Below are 19,243 nucleotides of genomic sequence, written 5' to 3'. Positions count from 1 at the left end.
ACTCCAGTGTTGAACAGATATTTCACGTTGTAAAAGATAGAGAAGCGTTTAAAACAGTGATCGCTAATCTTCGTTAGAAGACGGCACAAAAAGAAGAAGGAGATTCTTCCCACCTAAATTGCTGACCTCTGCCAACTCCGAACTCACTGACAAAAATATGGATACCTTGGAGATCTTTTTTTACCGCCTTAGATTAAGTAGCTCATTTCGAGCTTTTGCAAATGGGTAGAAAGGAATTGGTTTTCTGTGGTTTTGCACCGGATGGCACAATTATACCTATTTATCAGTAGGTAATATCCACAACTACCTCAACGCATTCACAAAAAATAGAGTGAGTAAATAAAAAAACATCTAAAAAGAATCCTTATTTTATCTAAGGCCCCACTTCTCTATCAGTCTCTTCCGCAAGATACTAGACCAACATCATTATATATAGCTCAGCTCAACAGGTCTCAGGGGCCCAAGGCTTCAATGGTTTTCTTCCATTTCTTTCTGTCTTATGCTAGTTTTTTCCAATCTTGTACCCTCGGCGACTTCAGATCTTCTTTTGCCGACTCCAAACATCTTCTTTGGGGGCGTCCTCTTGTTCTTTTTACCAGCCTCCATGTTTATTAATTAATTGAGAAGTCTTCCTTCTTTCATTCTTGCTATATGCCCGAGCCATCTTAATCTATGAATTTTGGCGAGTCTTGTTATTGACCAACATCATTAGTGGTATACAATTTTTAACACAAGTGCCTGTGCCCATGTATACCCAGAAACATGCCCCAAAAATCCAAAAAATGTTTGCCTGAATGACAAAATACTGTAAACATACACACACCACCATCCAATACACCCAAGATGACTAAATACGATCATGTAGGTATGTCCATATTAAATGCTGTATCTTTATTAGTAATAACAATTAACAATAAATACATTAACCTTTAATTACTTATTAATTATTGTAACCATAATTGTAAATATAGAAGAAATGGATATTGCTGATATGTCGTTTCTACTGTACTTTCTTTAACCTACGATGTCTAACAATAAGTAATGTGGAATGTAAAAAGAATTTGTGCAGAAAAGTATGTAGTTGCACTCTTTTTTAATGTGATATAATATATTGATTTAATCTAGGCATAGGCATAATAAACTAAACTACTTAAATGCTTCAAATAAAAACATTTTTTGTAAGATACAAACTACATAAACGAATCATAGAAACAGACTAAAGAGAAAACAAATTTTACTACGTGATCAAAAGAAGAAGAAAAAAAAAGTATACTGAAATTCAAATACCTACAACTAATATAGTTTTCGGTTGATTTAAAATTATTTTATACTTACGTATACCTATAGAAATATGTGTTTCTTATTTGGTATTATTGTATTATCTCTCTTCGAAAATAACTGCAGTATATCTAAGTTTCCCGTTGAACTTATGTCTAGATGACCTTTGACTTTTGAATAATAATCTTATCTGTTTTTATTCAAAATAGGTAAGATGTACACAAACTAAAAATTAATTTAAACTACTTTTCTCACAGTAGCGTTTAAGATTTTTTTCATAATTGGGTCATCTTTCAACCATCCGAAAATACTTGCCGGTATTATGATATCCGTAGTGGTGTGTATTGGACATTTAGTGTTCTTTCCCAAATATGATTTTTTATATTTTCGAGTAGGTATCCCTTCGTTGAAAATTTGGTTTCGTTTTAGTATAAAAGGTATGTAAAGGTCTCGGCGAATCCTTATTCGCCATTGCTGATAAGTTAAGCTTTCAAATAAAAGTGATAAAATTGATATCGTCACAGACTTACTGTAAGTTGTTTTCTTATCTTCACTTGCGTAATGTCAAGGTAAATTCACCTATTTCGATAGCATCTAATTCATGAGACCACCGACTCTTGCTCTTGCTATCCAATACATTCAGGAAGAAAATAGTATAGGGCAGTCAATGAGAGCAAGACCATGTTATTACCTCCGAATTCTATCCTACTGCATGGATTTTAATGAAATTTTAGGAATAGGCTCAACTTATCTCCTTATTCAAAGTCTACCCTATGCCGATGTGTGCTTTTGTCTTGGGGGCGTTTCCCACCCCTTCTCGGGGGTGAGAAATTTTTTGGTTAAATGACTACGGAAGTTGCTAGAGAACATAATTCTAAGCAAAAACTGTTCTATAATTTTTTTTCGAAAACTCAATACTTTTTGAGTTATTCGTTGTTGAAAATTGGCCATTTTCATTGAAACATAACACCTTTTCAAACGGTTTTTTGCGAATACCTTAAAAACAGTGCATCTAACTAAAAAAACTTTTTTGTAGCTTATAAAAAACAAAGAGATTCGTTCCTTCATAAATCTTCTAGTTATAACACAAAAAGAGATATGGTAGGTAAGAGAGTTTGTTTTTTGGTGCATGCTCAAATCAGTGTATTCAACTTGAAATAACAAAGAAACGGTCAATTTTAGGTGTGTCATGCTACCAATACCTTTTGTTGTACTTGAAATGTCCTTTCAAATAAGCAATATTATATGTCGATTACATTCAAACTAATCGAGATATGCTGCAAAAAATTTATGACTAACGAATTTTAAGAAAAAAATGTATATTTAACCCCTCATCCACAAGAATTTAAATGCATCGTTTTCGTTCTACAGTACATGTTACTATAGTGTTGTTTATATATTATTCAAAAAGTTGAGCAGGTTTAAAATAAATGGTTTTTGAAAAAATAGGATCAAATTATAGAGCGCATATTTAAATTTTCTTAAAAATCTTTCTTTTTCTCCATGTAACTTGAAAATGATAAGAGATACAGTTATGAAAAATAAAATTAAAATGTTTATCTAAAAGAAACCTACATTTTTTTATGACATCTTTTTTTGGCATCTCTTATCATTTTCGAGTTACATGGAGGAACAGGAAGATTTTTAAGAAAATTTAAAAATGCCCTCAATAATTTGATCTTATTTTTTTCAAAAACCATTCATTTTAAACCCGCCCAACTTTTTGAACATAAAAATAACACTATATTAAAATGTATTGTAGAAGAAAAACGATGCATTTAACTTCTTGTGGATGAGGGGTTACATATACTTCTCATGTTTTTCTTAAAATACGTAAGTCATCAATTTTTTTGCAGTTTATCTCGCTTAGTTTGAATGTAATCGACATTTAATATTGCTTATTTTAAAGGTCTTTTCAAGCAAAACAAAAGTTATTGGGATTGGGAGCATTATACACCTAAAATCGACCGTTTCTCTATCTCAAGTTGAATACACTGATTTGAGCATGCACCAAGAAAACAAACTCTTTTCACTTACTCTATATATCTTTTTGTGTTATAACTAGAAGATTCATAAAGGAAATAATCTCTTTGTTATTTTATAAGCTACAAAAATATTTTATATAGTTTTCTTAGTTAAAAGCATAGTTTTTAAGGTATTCGCAAAAAACCGTTTGAAAAAGTGTCATGTTTCAATGAAAATGGCCAATTTTCAACCACGAACAACTCAAAAAGTATCGAGTTTTCGAAAAAAAAAATGTAGAACAGTTTTTGCTTAGAATTAGGTTCTCTAGCAACTTCCGTTTCTCTAAATTTTCGACCCACGAGAAGGGGTGGGAACCGCCCCCAAGACAAAAGCACACATCGGCATAGGGTAGACTTTGTTTCTTGAGCTATTCCGTACTTACTGTGAAAATATCAAGTAAATCGATATAGTAGGATAGAATTCGGAGCCACATACCCTCATTGACTGCCCTAGTATCAGATATCTCCAAAAAAAGTATTTTTCTTCATCTAAAAAAAACAGTAAATCCTTTATAAGAGGTATATTTAAAATCCCTAAAAAAGGGCTACATCACAATCAGAACTAGTTTTCGACTGGTTTACCAGTCATCATCAGTGCTTACCTAAAATGAATATAACCTGATAAAATAATGCAAAGATTGAAATTTTGACTAGGGTTAAAAAGCTGTCGGTTATACTCACGTGAAGTTTACATGCTAACCACCAAGATATAATTTTACAAAAATATGAGGGTCAAAGCCCTATATACGTTGTCCGTTAAGGCAACATCGGTTAAAGATGCCAAATAAAACATGGATGTTAGAAATATTTTACCATTATGCCCTAGGTAGCATCTGAGCTGTATTGTGACTTGATTACATGGTGGAAGTCAGGTGGCAAGTGAAAGTGACAATGAGTTGGATGTAGACCTCCGAACGTTGACAGGACAGAAATGACAGTTCCACAGGAAGTTAAAAAATTAGCCTGTCATATTTAAAGACTATGGTGTACAGATTGTTAAAATTAGAAATGATGTAACAACACACTCCATTGTGAGAATTATCATTTAAAATTCGGTAAACTAGATTTTGTAGTTAAGAGATTATGTTTACGTATACTGTCAGTGGAGTTAGGCAAACCACATTACACAGATGTAATGACAGCTGTTAGAATTTGTATAAGTTTAAAAAAGGAACTCACAATGGGGGTGACTGAGGTGTAGAAATGTCTTAAATAATCTAGGAGTATGTATCGTTAAGAAAGTACAAGCTCAAACTTAGGCGACCAACTCTTAAAGGCCATGCAGGCTGCCCGGATCTCTAAGGGTCCAACAAGCAGAACCGTCGTAAGATGATGATAGTAGGGGCTGGGGGTATTAATGAGAGAAGAACAAGAACGGGACCCAGAAGAAAATTCGACTTTTGATTTGGTTTTGCTATAGATGAGTGTTATGTGTTGGTAATGACAGAATGAGTAGGTAGGGTGAGGATAGTCAAATGTTGAAATAAGATGGTATATTGTATGTAGATGAGAATTTATTTAATGAGGATGTCTGTGGATGATGTTTTCAGTAATTTATATATATGTTATGGATAGATGAAAGTTATTAGATGGCTGAAAATGAAAAAGGGAATATTGTGGCTTATACCAGATGAATTATAGTGTGAATGTGAACGAAGCAGTATAAAGAAGATGAATAGTAGTATTGTAAATGTGTTAAGAAAAAAGTTGTCGATGGAGTGGTTGGAAGTCCCGATTGAACGAAACATGTCGGTTGACACTTTTCGGACTTTTTTGTTTTTCTTTGATTATTTCTAGGTCCTCGTACAGGTCTAATTTTAGGAAGTCTTTCTGTGGGATGTTATGAAGTAGAGAGACATCATCTGGGATATTCAAAGAATGATTTTTATGTTTTAGATGTTGAGAGAAGGTAGAGGTGTTCTCTCTTTTGGTGTGTTCAAGAGAGCGAGAAGCAAGTGACCTACAAGTTCTTCGTATGTAAGTAGCATCACAGTCAGAACATTGTAGTCTATAGACACCACTACGATTCATGTAATGGATATTATCTTTGGAATTGGATAGAAATTGTCCTAAATTGTTGGATACTTTAAAAGAAATTTGGATGTTGTCTACTGATCTTTTGATAATATTCGAAATATCCCCAGATAGCCTATCTTGGTGAAAGGGTATAGAAGCGTAAGTAGGTTTGGTTGTCGAATCCCTAGGGAACGCAGCATGTCGTAAGACTTTAAGCTGTCTTTTATGGATGAGCTTGTCTATGATGTGTGGATCGTAACCGTTATTAAAAGCTATTTGACGGAGTATATTTAATTCTTTATTGTAATTGGTTTGTGATAAGAGGATGGTTTCAAGGCGGTGTATGTAATTGTGAAAGGCCGCAAGTTTATGTGACATTAGGTGGTTAGAGGATAATGGTATGACATGGTCAGTTTGTGTCGGTTTCCTAAAGATACTAAAATCGAAGTGGTCATTTAATCTGGTAATAGTGAGGTCAAGAAAATTAATAGATTGGGATGACTCTATTTCCATGGTGAATTTAAGATTGGGGTGGATTTGGTTAATTTTAGAAAGTAATTAATCAGCTGTATTTGAGTTACCTGAGATGATCAATAAACAATCATCGACATAACGATACCAATGGAGTATTTCAGGATTTTTCATAATATGTACAGATTCCAAATGATCCATAAAAATATCAGCTAGAAGAGGAGATAGGCAACTACCCATGGCTAAACCATCAGGTTGTCTATAATATTTATTGTTGAATACAAAGAAGCCTTGAGCTAGACAAAATTGTAATAATTGAATCAGTAGTAGAAGTGGTGATGAAACTTGCTCTTAGAAGAAAGTATACCAGATTAATAGTTTCTTGTTTTGGGACTGAAGTAAAAAGATTGCTAACATCAAATGAAAGCGTGGTAATATTAGGACGAAGTTGGATTTGTTGGAGATTGTTGACAAGATGACTTGTGTTTTTGACAGAGAAACGAGGGGTGTTTATGAAGCTCACAACCAGAGAAACAATAGCCCAACCAAAAGGGACTGGCTGACCTCTGACGAGATCTTTGGTTCTCACAAGGTCAGATGGGCTATTGAAACTTTTGAACCTTATAAAACTGCGGGACCGGATGGTATATTTCCTAAGCTTCTCCAGGAGGGTCTGGAAATAATCATGGGTCCCCTGATCACAATATTTAGAGCTAGCCATGCTCTGGGATACATTCCCAAAGCTTGGAGAAGGGCAAGGGTGGCGTTTATTCCCAAACCAGGAAAAACAGATTACACCTTAGCAAAATCCTACAGGCCTATAAGTCTGACCTCATTCATGTTAAAAACCATGGAAAAAATCTTGAACGAACACATCAAGAAAAACAATTTAAATGAAAATCCACTGCACCAACGGCAATGGGCGTATCAGGCAGGGAAATCAGGTGAAGCCGCCCTGCACAATCTAGTGTCGGAACTCGAAAGGAGTCTGCATCAGAAAGAAGTCGCCCTTGCTGCATTTTTAGATATAGAAGGTGCATTTGATAATACCTCAATCGAGTCTATACAAAGCGCACTGGTGAGGAAGAAAATCAACAACACAACATGCAAGTGGATTATTCAGATGCTTCAGAGCAGAATAATATCCACAGATACGCATGAAGATACCATAAATCAAGGCGGTGTATTGTCACCGTCATTATGGAACATAGTTGTCGATGATCTGATTCATGGGCTAAGCGCCCAAGGAATCTGGGTCCAGGGTTTCGCAGATGATATCGTGATAGTAACTAGGGGAAAATTTCCCAGCACTGTTGCGTATCAGATGCGATATGCCCTTCACTACATAGAGAACTGGTGTCTGAAAGAGAACCTCTCCGTGAACCCTTCTAAAACTAAACTGGTAGCCTTTACAAATAAGAGGAAGCTTACTGGACTGAGTGAGCTGAAATTATTTGGAGAGGTACTGGAAAGAACCAATGAGGTTAAGTATCTAGGGGTAACCCTGGATTCGAAACTCAATTGGAATACTCATATTACCAATATAACCAATAGGGCTAAGCGACTCTTCTGGAACTGCAGACGAGTTGTAGGTAAAACCTGGGGATTGAAACCAAAGGTGATATGTTGGTTGTACACATCAGTGATACGACCGACAGTTACTTATGGGTCAGTACTCTGGTGGAGAAAGACGGCTTTGCAATCTTGTGTGACCACTCTCACCACCCTACAAAGACAAGCGCTTCTAAATATAACAGGAGCCTTGAATAGTACAGGAACGGCTTCATTAGAGGCTATCACAGGTCTCCCTCCGCTGGAATTGTATATTTCGGCGGTAGCCTTTATGACCATCCTGAGGCTCAAAGCAAACAATACTTGGAGGCCAAATTATGTATTGAATAGCCACACAAACATTACTGGGACTATACTTGAGGAATACATCTTTATGATGAACTTAGATATGATGACACCAGAACTAATCTTCACTGAGAAGATTAACACAATTATACCATCTAGAGAACAAAAAGTCCCAAACATTAATGGAGACTTAATATGGTTCACTGATGGATCTAAAACTGCCCATGGTACTGGATCAGGAGTCTTTGGGCAAACATGTAACTATAATAAATCTTACAGCCTAGGTCAACATACAACGGTGTTCCAGGCTGAAGTTTTTGCTTTGGTGGCCTGCATTGATGAAATAATTGATGAGGACCCTAAAGCTAAGAGAATCAACATTTACACAGATAGCCAATCGGCTATTCTGGCTGTAAAGAACCCTCTCACCAAATCAAAACTGGTGAGAAACTGCAAAGCTCTCCTCAATAACCTGGCAAAAGACAACAAAGTGTCTTTAATATGGGTGCCGGGTCATGAAGGGGTGCATGGGAACGAACGAGCAGATATGTTAGCGAAACAAGGCTCGAGAAAAACTTTTGAAGGCCCAGAACCTTTCTGTGGCATCACTAAAGATGCTATGAAAAACGAGGTTCAGAAATGGCTGATAAAGAATCATCAAAATAAATGGAGAACCACTCAAGGGCAAATCCAGACTAAAAAAATAATCAAGAATATTGATAAAAAACTCTCGAACAGTTTGATGAACCTCAATAAACGAGAGATCAAAACGGTCACTGAAATGGTGACTGGACATTGTCGTTTAAGAAATCACCTATACAAACTAGGTAAGGTGAATGAACCATGGTGCAGAAAGTGCGAAATGGAAGAAGAAACTGCCATACACATACTATGCTATTGCAGTGTGCTAGATGATGTAAGGCAGAACTTCACTGGTCAAATGAGGTTTGAACCAGAAGAGATCTTAAAACTACCAATAAGAAAACTGTTGGCCTTCGTTGAGGCCACAGGACTTATTAAAGTTTAAGGAGAAGAACAGGGTTTGGTACAAAGGTCTTATGACCAAGTGCCAGAGACTAACGAGTCTCGCCTGAGTTAAGAAGAAGAGAAGAAGAAGAGGGGTGAAATTCGTCAAGTTGTTAATGAGATTGAGTATGAATTTTGAAAGAATGGATACAGGAGTGTTTATGAAGCTAACAACTGGACGAATGGGGATCCCCTCTTTATGTATCTTAGGTAAACCATATAGTCGTGGTGTTAAAGGATTACTAGGTATTTTATAGTAAGGTGCAAATTGTTCAGAAAAAAATTCGGTAAATGGTTTGTGGACTAAGTGTGTTGTGGTTTTAGGACTCAAATACTCCATTCCGAGAAAGGTCTCCGAAAAAGACCTCCAGAGTCTATCAATTGAGCTTGATATTATAATTCAAAACCTGTCCGTCCCATTAAATCAAAAAGCTTCTATCAGAAATTCCTGTTTCAATACTATTAATAAATTCAAACATAAATACATTTCACCTTCTAATAATTCCACCACTAATTTGTCACTAAACACTTCTAATAATGCCTCGTCTATTAATGTGCCTGCCTTTTCTCAGAACATAGTTCTGAACTCCAGCTTCCCTCAATTTTCTGACAAGCAACATCTAAATCAGCTTAAAACTCTTAATTCCATCAAAAACAAAGTCAAATCTAATAACTTAATAATTAGCAAGGCAGACAAAGGCAATTGTCTGGTTATTCTAGACCAAAATCTCTATATTGACAAAGTCACTACTTTTCTTTCTGATAATAATTCGTGTCACTCCCAGAAGATCCCTCCAAAAAATTCATTAACAAACTCAAAGATAACCTCAAACCATTTACCGATTTTTTTTCTGAACAATTTGCACCTTACTATAAAATACCTAGTAATCCTTTAACACCACGACTATATGGTTTACCTAAGATACATAAAGAGGGGATCCCCATTCGTCCAGTTGTTAGCTTCATAAACACTCCTCGCTTCTCTGTCAAAAACACAAGTCATCTTGTCAACAATCTCCCACAAATCCAACTTCGTCCTAACAATACCATGCTTTCATTTGATGTTAGCAATCTTTTTACTTCAGTCCCAAAACAAGAAACTATTAATCTGGTATACTCTCTTCTAAGAGCAAGTTCCATCACCGCTTCTACAACAGATTCAATTATTCAATTATTACAATTTTGTCTAGCTCAATACTTCTTTGTATTCAACAATAAATATTATAGACAACCTGATGGTTTAGCCATGGGTAGTTGCCTATCTCCTCTTCTAGCTGATATTTTTATGGATCATTTGGAATCTGTACATATTATGAAAAATCCTGAAATACTCCATTGGTATCGTTATGTCGATGACTGTTTATTGATCATCTCAGGTAACTCAAATACAGCTGATTTATTACTTTCTAAAATTAACCAAATCCACCCCAATATTAAATTCACCATGGAATTAGAGTCATCCCAATCTATTAATTTTCTTGACCTCACTACCCACAACAATTTCATGTTCTTAGTAGATTCATAGAACATACTTTTCAGAAAAAGTATATACTGAGAATGTGCGTAATTACCATTGCGAATGTGCAGAGCAGATACCGAGTATATACTACATTACAGTACTTAAACGTTCTATGTATATACTTAGAATGTACTACCGCACTTCTTTTCAGTATATACCAAGAATGTTCTTTTTAGAACATTCCAAGGACGTGCTATAAACCTTCTATGTGTATACTTAGAACATACTACCGCACATCTTTTTAGTTTATACCAAGAAGGTACTTTTTAGAATATTCCAAGGAAGTGCTATAAACCTTCTATTTATATACTAAGAACGTACTACCGCACATCTTTGTATGGGAAGAATATTATATTTTTAAGAATATTCTAAGAAAGTGCTATCAAGTGCTATATTGCTTAGAAGTATGTTTTCAGCATCACCTAATCTCATCTTAGGTTTTACTGGTTCTACCAAATATCTATTTACATATTTTAATTGCAAATGAGAATGTAGTTAGTACCTACATTCTACAATATTACTTAAAAAGTAAGTACATATTTATAAATTTTAGTTATTTATATAAATCATTATATAATATTTAGCTAAACTAAACTATGCATAATAAGTAACTAAAATTTATATAATACTTTATGTACTTACCTATTTAAGTAATATTGAGTTATCAAAATAGATTATATGTATTTTGAAGCACCGCAAACAAAATAAACAGATTATGTATGTTCTTTAGTCCTATTACTACATCATTCGCCTTCATCCTTAACACTGCATAGATCCATAGATGATACAAATAATGAAATAATGCCTGTTTTCTTTTTCATATTTCACGGTTTTTTCCTATCCCTGATCCATTCAGGTAAGAATAGAAATGGTCAGAATATGATGGGGGTGGGGGAGGGGTTATGAATGTATTGTTGAATAACAAAATCGGTGGTCAGTGTTGCCAAACGGAGAGAAATTTCCCTTTTTGCGGGAATTTTCAACATAAAAGGTGATAAAGGGAAAAAGTTAACTCAAAAGGGAATTATTGTTCCAGTCCAAATTGTAAAATATTAAGAAAAAATCAAAATATTTGAAAATAATTCAACATATCTTCTCAGATTTTGTAAACAGGAGGGAAGTTTTTTTTTATAAAAGTGGGAATTTTTAAGGTAAGTTGGCGGAAAAAGCTTACTCGACGGTTGGCAACGCCAAAGCCTTTGGTTGTGCAGTTTGGCACGTTTTGGTTCTGCGAAATGGCCTATTGAATTGAATGTACCTAAATTCAAATTCCAAGGATGTAAAAATACTAATGATTCATGATAAACTCGAAACGGTAAAGTCATTTCAATTATGAAAACGAATTTTTAATAGTATCTATGTAAACGTTAATACAATTAATGTTTAAACTTTTTTACCCTACAACAATTTTGAAATGAAATTCGTCCAATACTACCTACATACATAAATTTTATTAATTATGTATTCTAAAATATAACGAAATTGATAATCTATAAGGCTAATATGATACTTCCTATACATACAAATTATTTTTAAGATATTTTAAAAGTATCTACTTATAAGTATGTGTTAAGAATGTACTTATAAGTATGTGTTAAGAATATTCGATAAAGGTATATTCTAAGAATAAACTTTTACGAATATTCCGAGATCCTACGTACACGAATATACTTAGTATATTCGGTACGAGAATATACTTTGAAGTATATGCAAAGAACATGAAATTTAGAATGTTTTTTAAGGTAGATGCTATGCTTGTACTACACATATACTAAAAAGAATGTACTCCGACGAATGTTGGTAGTATATGCTTAGAACATGATGCGAACATCATTGTTATGTGGGTATTACCAGATTAAATGACCCCTTCGATTTTAGTATCTTTAGGAAACCGACACAAACTGACCATGTCATACCATTATCCTCTAACCACCCAATGTCACATAAACTTGCCGCCTTTCACAGTTACATACACCGCCTTGAAACAATCCCCTTATCACAAACAATTTAGGACAATCTCTATCCAATTCCAAAGATAATATCCATTACATAAATCGTAGTGGTGTCTATAGACTACAATGTTCTGACTGTGATGCTACTTACATAGGAAGAACTTGTAGGTCACTTGCTTCTCGCTCTCTTGAACACACCAAAAGAGAGAACACCTCTACCTTCTCTCAACATCTAAAACATAAAAATCATTCTTTGAATATCCCAGATAAATTCTCTCTACTTCATAACATCCCACAGAAAGACTTCCTAAAATTAGACCTGTACGAGGACCTCAAAGGTCCTCGTACAGGTCAAAGAAAAACAAAAAAGTCCGAATTGTGTCAACCGACATGTTTCGTTCAATCGGGACTTCCAACCACTCCATCGACAACTTTTTTCTTAACACATTTACAATACTACTATTCATCTTCCTTATACTGCTTCGTTCACATTCACACTATAATTCATCTGGTATAAGCCACAATATTCCCTTTTTTCATTTTCAGCCATCTAATAACTTTCATCTATCCATAACATATATATAAATTACTGATAACATCATCCACAGACATCCTCATTAAATAAATTCTCATCTACATACAACATACCATCTTCTTTCAACATTTGACTATCCTCACCCTACCTACTCATTCTGTCATTACCAACACATAACACTCATCTATAGCAAAACCAAATCAAAAGTCGAATTTTCTTCTGGGTCCCGTTCTTGTTCTTCTCTCATTAATACCCCCAGCCCCTACTATCATCATCTTACGACGGTTCTGCTTGTTGGACCCTGAAGGCCGCGTCTCACCATCAAATAATTTGATCAAACAGTTTGAGCAAACTTGACGTACTTGAGAAAGTACGTCAAAGTGACGTCACAATTGCAGTTTTTTTGAAATTCTAAAAATCTGTGCTCTCACTATCAGTCTAGTTTGATCAATTTTTTTGTATTGAGTTGTCTAACTTGTTTGTACTTTATTTAAAATTAAAATTTTTCATTATTATCCACAATGAACACTCAGGATGTGACGTCACTAACTGTCACTTTGTGTCACCAACTGTCAAGTTTGATCAAATTATTTGATGGTGGGACACGGCCTTTAGAGATCCGGGCAGCCTGCATGGCCTTTAAGAGTTGGTCGCCTAAGTTTGAGCTTGTACTTTCTTAACGATACATACTCCTAGATTATTTAAGACATTTCTACACCTCAGTCACCCCCATTGTGAGTTCCTTTTTTAAACTTACTCTTTTCAATTATCTTATTTTAATTTTTATCAACAAATGGAATTTTATAGGTTATTTTTATATTTACAAAAATATTTCATGTCATTTGTCAAAATAAAAGATTCTTTAACTGCGTTTGCAATACCACTCTTTTAGACCCGTCCTGTATTTGTCCTTTATTAAAGTATCCTGTAATAAAGGATGCTTTATTTGCCGGTGGCAAAATAAAGGACAAAAATCTTTTAATAAAGGATCCTTTATTTTGACGTAACGTGTCAAAAATGTGACAAATTTGTCAAAAAAAGAAGAAACAAGAAAAGAAAGGCGTCTAACTTCATTTATATTTATGTTTTTATCACATCCCACATCTTTGGATATAGTTGAAGTTTTGTTTATAGGGCTTTTCATTCACAGTCATTTGTTTCGAGCTTCTGTCATGTGTCACATAATATTAATATATCTACGTCATACGTTATTGGTATCTACAATAATACAAACCAAATACGTATGACGTAGATATATTAATATTATGTGACACATGACAGAAGCTATAAAACAATTGACAGTCGATGAAAAGCCCTATAGGGCTTTTAATTCACAGTCATATGTTTCGAGCTTCTGTCATATGTCGTGTAATCCGTGTATATTAATATTAAGCCGGACTCAAACGACTCGTGTACTTCGCAAGTACAGAATTATTCGCATACTTGGAAAGTATACGAGTGTGCGATTGCAATGACAAACAGGGCACTCACACGTGTACAATGTACAAGTACGCGAGCGTAAACATTTGGCTTAACGACCTTGACAAATGAATCAGTGGTATTGATTACTAATAAATAGACCAGGACATTTATGAAAAAATAAATCGATATTTAAATACAGCACGTAGAAAGTTACAACTTTCTTCATTGTGTTCAGGATGACACCAGTAAAAAGTCAACAATAGAAACATGGCTCGAAATGCATAGTTGCATTTTAAAGTGCATGATATACATCCAAAAAGTGCACAAACATGTCAAAATAAGTGTACTTGAGGACGAATACGCCATCAGAACTGACCATCGGGGCACCTGGTGTCCAGGTTCACTGCTAAGGTACGTCATCTAAAGTTTAGAGGGTTTTCGTCACTAAATTTATGCAAACATATTACTCGGGAGTTTTTGGGGTAGCTGAGCAAAAATACGCCATCAAAACCGACCCCCCGTTGCACCTGATGTCCAAAAACCCTCCAAACTCCTGAAAATAACATGCCTTAGCATTGTGTACCAGGTGGTCGGTTCTGATGGCGTATTCGTATTCAGCGACCCCAAAAACCGCAAAAAAATGTTATAAAAGATAGAAAGTTATAGAAATATAGTAAATAAATGTAAATGTGAAGAATAAAGGAAAGGTCGGTACAATATTTTATTTGTTAAAGATCATTTAAATTATCTAAATAATTGAGTATCATGTACAGGCAAGCTAATGTTCATTTGCATTGCATATTTACAGAACAGAAGGGAAAAAAGGATAAAAAGAGAAAAAGCAGAATATAAAAAAATAAAATTATTGGATTTAAAAATAAAACTAATAGGCCTGGATCCGGCGCACCAAAAAAAGTTTATTAATAGCAAGCTGAAAATTTGGTAATAGCTTAATGGTGTCTAGTCGGACAAACTTTGATGTACTGGAACAGGGGAAATTTTAATTATTGTAGAACAGTTTAAAAATTTGGAAAGTCATATTACGAAAACATCCATGTATTTTGTCAGACAGAACATCCAATTGATTTGTTACCCTTTCATTAAACTCTCATGCAAAATCAGACTGCTATTACTAACCAACATGATTCCTGTCATTTGACATGTTCCACTCATTAAAATGCCCAGTTGGTGATAAACACCAAACACCAGTCTGATATTTGCATGAAATGGTAACAAATCAATTGAAAGTTCTGTCTGACAAAATATGTGGAACGTTTTCATAGTCTCGACGTTCCAAATTTTTAACCTGTTCCACAATTAGAACTTCCAGTGTTCCCGTACATCAAAGTTTGTCCAACTAGACTCCGTTAAGCTATTAACAAATTTTCAGCTTGCTATTAATCAACATTTTTTTGGTACGTGGGATCCAGGTATATAAAAAAATGGGATAAACTACAATAAATAAAAAGTTTAACACATTCATTTTGCTTTTATTAATAAATATATTTACAATCTACCACTGTTCATTTATTAACACTTATTATTTAGTGTTATATTGTTTTCTGAAATATTTTTATTATTTTTTATCGGTTGTAGTTATTCATCGTTTGCTTCATCTTCAGTTTTATTCACAGGAAAATTGTCATCCATATCAATGTCAGTATTATGAAGCACTCTAGTTGCAACAATCACAGTCATGTTGTCTAATTGTAGTCTCATTTCTAAGCCGAGTATAGGAAATCTTCATTTCCACAATCCATATTGCTGTTCGACTACATTCCTTGTTCGTCATTGTCACCAACCAATATGTAATGGCCAAAGATACCACTTTCAAAATTCAGGGGCTAGGGTCACACAAACATAACTACATTCAACTTCTTATTTAAGATTCACACGAACGTATGTCCACCTGCTTTAGTTCTGATTTGCACATGCATATACTTAGGTACATATAACGTTCAGTTACTGTAACCCTAATATTTCTGTAGACGAAAATAAAACAAAATGTTTGTGTGATTCTAAGCCCCTGAATTATGCTTCAGCCTACTATTATTAAAATTGTCTTATTTGATGGCCACAGTACACCAATATCTCTAATTTTAAATTTTGCATTACTGACTGGACATTCACATTCAATGCAAAAAATGATTTTCTGGACCTGAAAATTTCTGCATCCTGAACACCTGCAGAATCTATTTTAATTAAAGTATAACCCATTGCACTCATTATTCTAGGGAATACAGCAATCTTGTAAGAATCTTCAACAGCTTTCCAGCTCTTGATGATTCTTGCAATTGTAAAGGATACTATTTTTATAATTCTACTTGCTGAACCTCTGGACACTGCCTTAAAATCAGCTACACTTAATTGCATACAATCCAACAGAATTTGTTGCATGGGAGTAATGTATCCACCTCTAAAATAAATAAACAGCATTGTTTTTACTTAATATCAACAAATTTTTAGTCACTTACCCCTTACGCTCCATACACTCACAATTGTGAGCGTCTTATTTATAAGTGATATTAGGTTTAAAATATCATTTTGCACCAGTTGCTGCTCTACGACACGATAGTGGGTGCACGTGTCTATCATATTGTCGCGGGAGATTCCCGAAAATTTGCTTAGATCCGTATGATATTGTTCAGTGAATGGTAACGACTTTTTGTCAAGTGTGTTAATATGGCTTTTAGACGTAAGTACACATTTTTATTTGTTTTAAAATATTTATTTTGGTGGATAGTCGTCACAAATTGTGTATGTTTACCTATTTAGACAAAATCATTCAATACTAATTTGAGGTTACAAATCCACAAACGTGTTTTGAAGAACAACACGTTTGTGAGGGTCAGGAGTGAGCGGTGTCAATGTAAGTTTTGAAGTGTTTCACGTTTATGTAGGCCGGGAGTAAATGGTGTAACAATGTAAAAAAAATAAATAATGATTCAGTGAACAAAACTGATAACAAGGGTTTCTTTTTCAGGAACAACTAGAAAAGTTGACATGGCGAGACTGGCTGCTCATCCAGATGAAATCTACGAACTGCTGGATGAAATTGATTCCGATTTGGAAATTGAACTCGAAGATGATGATGATGATTGGGTACCGTCTGAAGAGGAGAATTTGTGTGTACAAGATGATGAAATTGAAGAAAGTGATAAATCTGATGAAAGTGGAGACGAAAATGATTCAGCAGTTCCCAGTACTGTACAAAATCTCCAAAAATCATCAATGCTAAATTGGGGTAGAACTAATCCATTTAAAAATGAAAATATACCCGAAACAATACTTCCAGATCCCACTGAAGTTTTAACACCATGGTGTTACTTTGAAAAGTATTTAGGAAACTCATTTTTTCAACTGTGTGCAGAACGTACTGCACAATTTTATTTACAAAAACACGGAAGGGAACTTAAACCCAAAGTAACTCCTGAAGAAATAAAAAAATTTTTTGGAATCCATGCAGTGATGGGTTGTTTAAAATTCCCTCGAATTCATTTATATTGGAGCAGTCGCTTTAAACTTCCTGTAATTGCGGATGCGATTCCAAGAGATAGGTTGTACCTCTTGAGAGTCAATCTTCATATTGTGGATGTATGCACGGTAACAGAAGAAATTAAAAAAAATAATCGTCTGCGGAGAGTTCAGCCAATGATCGATTTAGTCAGAAGCCGATGTCGGGAATTAAAGAGAGAATCTGAAGCTGCATTCTCAATAGACGAACAGATGATTCCGTTTCTTGGTCGATGTGCTCTTCGGCAATATGTAAAAAATAAACCAAGACCTGTGGGTTTAAAAAATTTCGTTTTATCAAAAAGTGATGGTACTGTCCTAGATTTTGAAATATATCAAGGAACAAGTACCAATTTAAGAAATAAAGAACTGGGACTCGGACCGTCAGTCATCCTTAGGCTAGTGGAAACGTTACCGGTTAATAGCTTTGTATTCTTCGACAGATATTTTTCGACGATACCTTTGTTGCTCAAATTATCTGAGCTACAAATACATGGCACAGGAACTATTATGAACAATCGTTTTAAAGGATTTACATTTAAAACAGATAATCAGATGAAAAGAGGCGATTCTGAGCAGGTTGTTAGCAGTGATCAGAAGATATGTATCACTAAATGGAAAGATAATAAATCCGTTTTAATGGCATCTACGGCTTTTGGCCAAGAACCCACACATTTAGTCAAACGATGGGATAAAGCTAGTGCTAGTCGTGTAGAGGTTCCATGTCCAAACGTAATTAAAATTTACAACGAAAAGATGGGTGGAGTCGATATCTGCGATCAGATGATGGAGTGTTATAGAACTTTCTTCAAAACTCGCAAATGGACATTAAAGGTAATCCTACATCTATTTGATTTAGCTATTGTTAACAGTTGGATGGAATACCGTCGCGACTGCCGAAGTAACCAATACAAATCAAAAGATATTAAAGATTTATTATCCTTTCGCTTAGAACTAGCAGATTATTTGTTATGTGGAACGAAAAGTCCAAATACAGAAAACGTGGACACAGAAGATGAACATGAAGACCCTCGTCCAAAGAAAATGAGACCGTCACCTTTACCTTGCACTGACAAAAGATATGATGGTTTTAATCACTGGCCTGTCTTGGAAGATCTAAAAAATCCTTTATGTTGCAGATTGGAATCCTGTAAGAGTAGGTCAAGAGTTTCATGTAGCAAATGTAAAGTTTATCTCTGTATGAGCAAAAATCAAAATTGTTTTTTAACTTTCACAACAAATAATGTGTTAAAAATATACTAGTTATTAACATTTGTAATAAATGACAATATTATGTGTACTTAATATTACTAATAAATGTTGTAAAATGTTATAATTTATTTGTTTTGTTTTCTAGGGGGAGTAGTCATACACTCCCAGTACTCACAAATGTGTCAGTCACACAATTGTGCATGTCATGCATATACTCCTGGAAAACACAATCGTGAGTATCAATAAAATCTGTCAAAGTGACATACCAAAATTCTGAAAAAAATTAGTATATCTCTTTGTTCCCATATAAATTGAAAAATAGACTGAACAACTTTATATGTCAACTTACATAGTTTCGGGAGTGTAAGGGTTACCTAATAGTGAAAGTTATTTGGTTTTCTATTTAAGGCACAAAACT

The 19,243-nt window shown here is 34.5% G+C and overlaps 2 protein-coding genes across 3 annotated transcripts in view; one reads left to right on the top strand and one right to left on the bottom strand.

Moving 5' to 3' along the window:
• LOC114346374 (ketimine reductase mu-crystallin) overlaps positions 1–1,733 on the bottom strand; it is a 202,398-nt gene extending 200,665 nt beyond the window's left edge. For both annotated transcript variants that reach the window (XM_050644040.1, XM_050644041.1), the window contains exon 1: positions 1,336–1,733. The gene's annotated coding sequence lies outside the window, so the exon portion shown is untranslated. The remainder of the gene's footprint in view (positions 1–1,335) is intronic.
• A 15,370-nt stretch (positions 1,734–17,103) lies between these two features.
• LOC126880820 (piggyBac transposable element-derived protein 3-like) lies at positions 17,104–18,979 on the top strand. Its single transcript, XM_050644885.1, has 2 exons — positions 17,104–18,030; positions 18,971–18,979. The coding sequence occupies exons 1-2, from the start codon at positions 17,104–17,106 to the stop codon at positions 18,977–18,979; spliced, it is 936 nt and encodes a 311-aa protein (XP_050500842.1).
• The last annotated feature ends 264 nt before the right edge of the window (positions 18,980–19,243 follow it).

Source organism: Diabrotica virgifera, chromosome 2 (assembly GCF_917563875.1).
Source record: "Diabrotica virgifera virgifera chromosome 2, PGI_DIABVI_V3a".
NCBI lineage: Eukaryota > Metazoa > Arthropoda > Insecta > Coleoptera > Chrysomelidae > Diabrotica > Diabrotica virgifera.
The sequence above is the reverse complement of the archived record's forward strand: the minus strand, read 5'-3'. Positions and strand labels throughout refer to the sequence as shown.

Excerpts from the sequence above, each read along its gene's own strand:
- LOC126880820 (XM_050644885.1), top strand. The coding sequence starts at position 17,104 with ATGGCGAGACTGGCTGCTCATCCAGATGAAATCTACGAACTGCTGGAT.